Source organism: Indicator indicator, chromosome 31 (genome assembly GCF_027791375.1).
Source record: "Indicator indicator isolate 239-I01 chromosome 31, UM_Iind_1.1, whole genome shotgun sequence".
Lineage (NCBI taxonomy): Eukaryota > Metazoa > Chordata > Aves > Piciformes > Indicatoridae > Indicator > Indicator indicator.
The window spans coordinates 3442315-3445000 of NC_072040.1; the positions used below are offsets into that span (position 1 = coordinate 3442315).

At 54.3% G+C, this 2686-nt stretch overlaps 1 protein-coding gene across 1 annotated transcript in view; it reads left to right on the forward strand.

The window, feature by feature from the left end:
• The first annotated feature begins 2369 nt into the window (after window positions 1-2369).
• The window catches only part of BHLHE22 (basic helix-loop-helix family member e22), a 933-nt gene continuing 616 nt past the window's right edge, over window positions 2370-2686 (forward strand). The window contains exon 1 of the mRNA XM_054394758.1: window positions 2370-2686. This exon is cut by the window's right edge and continues 616 nt beyond it. Coding sequence (XP_054250733.1) covers window positions 2370-2686 — 317 coding nt within the window.

Below are 2686 nucleotides of genomic sequence, written 5' to 3' on the forward strand. Positions count from 1 at the left end.
TAATGATGGAGGTTAACGGTGGCAGCCCTGGGAAAGGGGGAGGAGAGCTCGGAGCTCGGTGACACTGCGCTTGGACGGCGACCAGGGACAAGCGCAGCAGCCAAAGGGGAGGGCGAAGGGGGTGGGAGGAGGTGAGGACTCCCCCCCATCTTTTTGGTGGGCTCGGCTTGTGTTGTCCTCCTCTGCTGGGGAGACACGAGGTGAGGAAGGGCTGTGCTGTAGTTGTCCCCTCGCTAGCTGAAATCTCAGGCAACGACTCGGGAATGTGCAGCTTGGCTCCTTTTCATTCTTTTTTCCAGGTGAAAAATTCAAACGTTTTCTGTTGTCGCCTGGTTCCTTTCTTTCCCGAAACAAGGCACCCAACTGTTCGGATATTACCATTCAAACCCAGGTTCTGTGGCGAACCTCATTTGTGAATCTATTACGGAGATTAATAGATTATTTCTCCTTTTTCAACTAATTCTCAGTGGGGAAATTTAACCATATGGTAAGGAGAGAATTAGAATTTCATCACATTAGAGCAAAATGTAATGAAAAGAGCCCAACACCTGGGGCCAACTCCGAAAGCCACAATTAAAAGGGTTTTAATGAAACCATGAAAACAGAGAAACCACCCCCCAAACCCCAAATTTCATGGCCTCCGGTAATTCTGCCACATAAGAAGGATTTACTGGGAGTGTTGGGAAATACTGTTTTTACTGGAGAGAAGGAAGGAAACCCACCACCAAATATTCGGAGCCCTGACAGTGAAGGGAGAACAAGGTGCCCATCTCCAGTATCAGAGGAGTAATGGGACAAAATTCACACCGGCCCTTGGGGTGATGCCAATTAGAGCTCCTGGGAGAGCTCAGGAGAGAGTGTACCCGAGGAGAAGTCCCCGGGGAGGCGAGTAGAGAACCGGGGGAACCGGGTCCGTTCTCGTCCAGACATAGGCGGTGGCATCCCGGTGCTGAAGAGGATGCTCCCGGGCTCGCCGGAGGGATGGAAGGATGCCGGGGTGAAACTGCAAAGAATCTGTCAATGTTAATAAATAAAGTTTGGGGGGATTTGCTCTTTTCCCCCCCACCCTCCCTCCTCCCCAGACCAGGTCATTCATAAGATAGAGCTTTGTGGTCTGTTTTTTGTTGTTTGTTTTGGGATTGTTTTGTTGTTGGATTTTTTTTTAGACAGGTAATCACTGAAAAGAGGCAAATCTCATGTAAAAGGGAGAAGGAGAAGAAGAGAGGGGGAACCTCCTTTAGTTTGGGGTCCCTTTGGTAGAGGAGGGAGGGTGGCAGGTAGGGAGGCTGTGGACCATTCGTGGTTGGTTCGGGGTTTATTAATTTATTATTATTATTACTTCCCAGCTTTTCGCCAAGGCTGGTGGGAGGGGGCTTCAAGTTAATGTAAATGTAAGGGGTGGGTGGGCTGGGGTGGGGGGTGTCACTCCTGACTCCACGGCTAAGTTAGCAGAAGTCTGCTGGCAGCGCTGGGCAGGGGAAGTGTTGGAAGCGGGTGGGTTGTGTTGGGTTGGGGTTTTTGTTGGTTTTCTTTTTCTCTTTTTTTTTTTTTTTTTCCTCTCCCCGCAGCGCAGGGCTGTAATTTGCTGAAGGAGGCAAAGAACATCCTTCGATCTAAGCAGGGCTTTTAGTGTGCTCATTGATGAGTGAAAGTCGCCACACATGTCAAGCTAAAGGCAGTTGTTGGGTTACTAACAGGACACAACGTCTTGCAAACATATGCGTTAAGCTGTGTATACAGATGGCAGGGAGAAGAATGGAGCAGGCGCCTCTTATAAAGCTCTAGCTGCTGCCTGTCTCCAGACCTGGGAAATGAAACTATTCAGACTCAGGGCCAGATAGCGCCTGGGATTGTTTGTTACCGTTTTAATCCTATTAATTAAAACGTTAACCTGATTGGGTAGAAAGCTCTGTCCCAACAGGCGACTCTTCCTCATAATAACCTACTCTCCGAGATAATGATGTAAAAGACTCCCCCGTCCTCCGCCGCCGCCGCTGCTGCTGCTTGATGGCTCCGGAAATCTCTTGAAGGTGAATCCAAGCAAGATAAACGGTAGAAGCGGTTGGGCTGGCAACGCACAATGCCCCAGCGAGGAGCCTGCTGAGGGCGAGCCGGAGCTGCAACCGGAGCCGCAAATCGAGCTCCAGTCACCACCGGAGCTATCCACCGGAGCCACTACGAGAGCAGGAGCATCCGCACCGCCGGGTACCGGGAGCAAGCGAGAAGCGATTTGTGAGCAGCGGGGACTCCCCGGGAGCCGCCCGCCGAGGAGAGGAGCCTTGGAGGAGCGGGCCGGGAGCTGAGGGGGGGCGGAGGAGGAGGAGGAAGAGGAGAAGGAGGAGGAGGCGGCGGCGGCGAGCGGGGCATCGATGGAGCGGGCGCTGGGGCTGCCCGCAGAAGAAGACCTCTTCCACAAGAGCCTCGCCGCCTCGGCCAAGCGCATGGAATCCGCCTTCCGTTCACCCCCGGGGCTCGACCTCTCCCACCCCCGCGACCGGCAACCTTCTCCTCTCGCTTGCTACGAAGCGGCGGAGCCCGAGGGGTTGCTGGCAGCCGGTGTCGGCGGGGACCCGCTGGCTCTGCCGCCGGGCTCCGTGTGTCTCAAGTACGGCGAAAGCACCAGCCGCAGCTCGGTGGCCGAGAGCAGCGGCGGCGAGCAGAGCCCCGACGACGACAGCGACGGTCG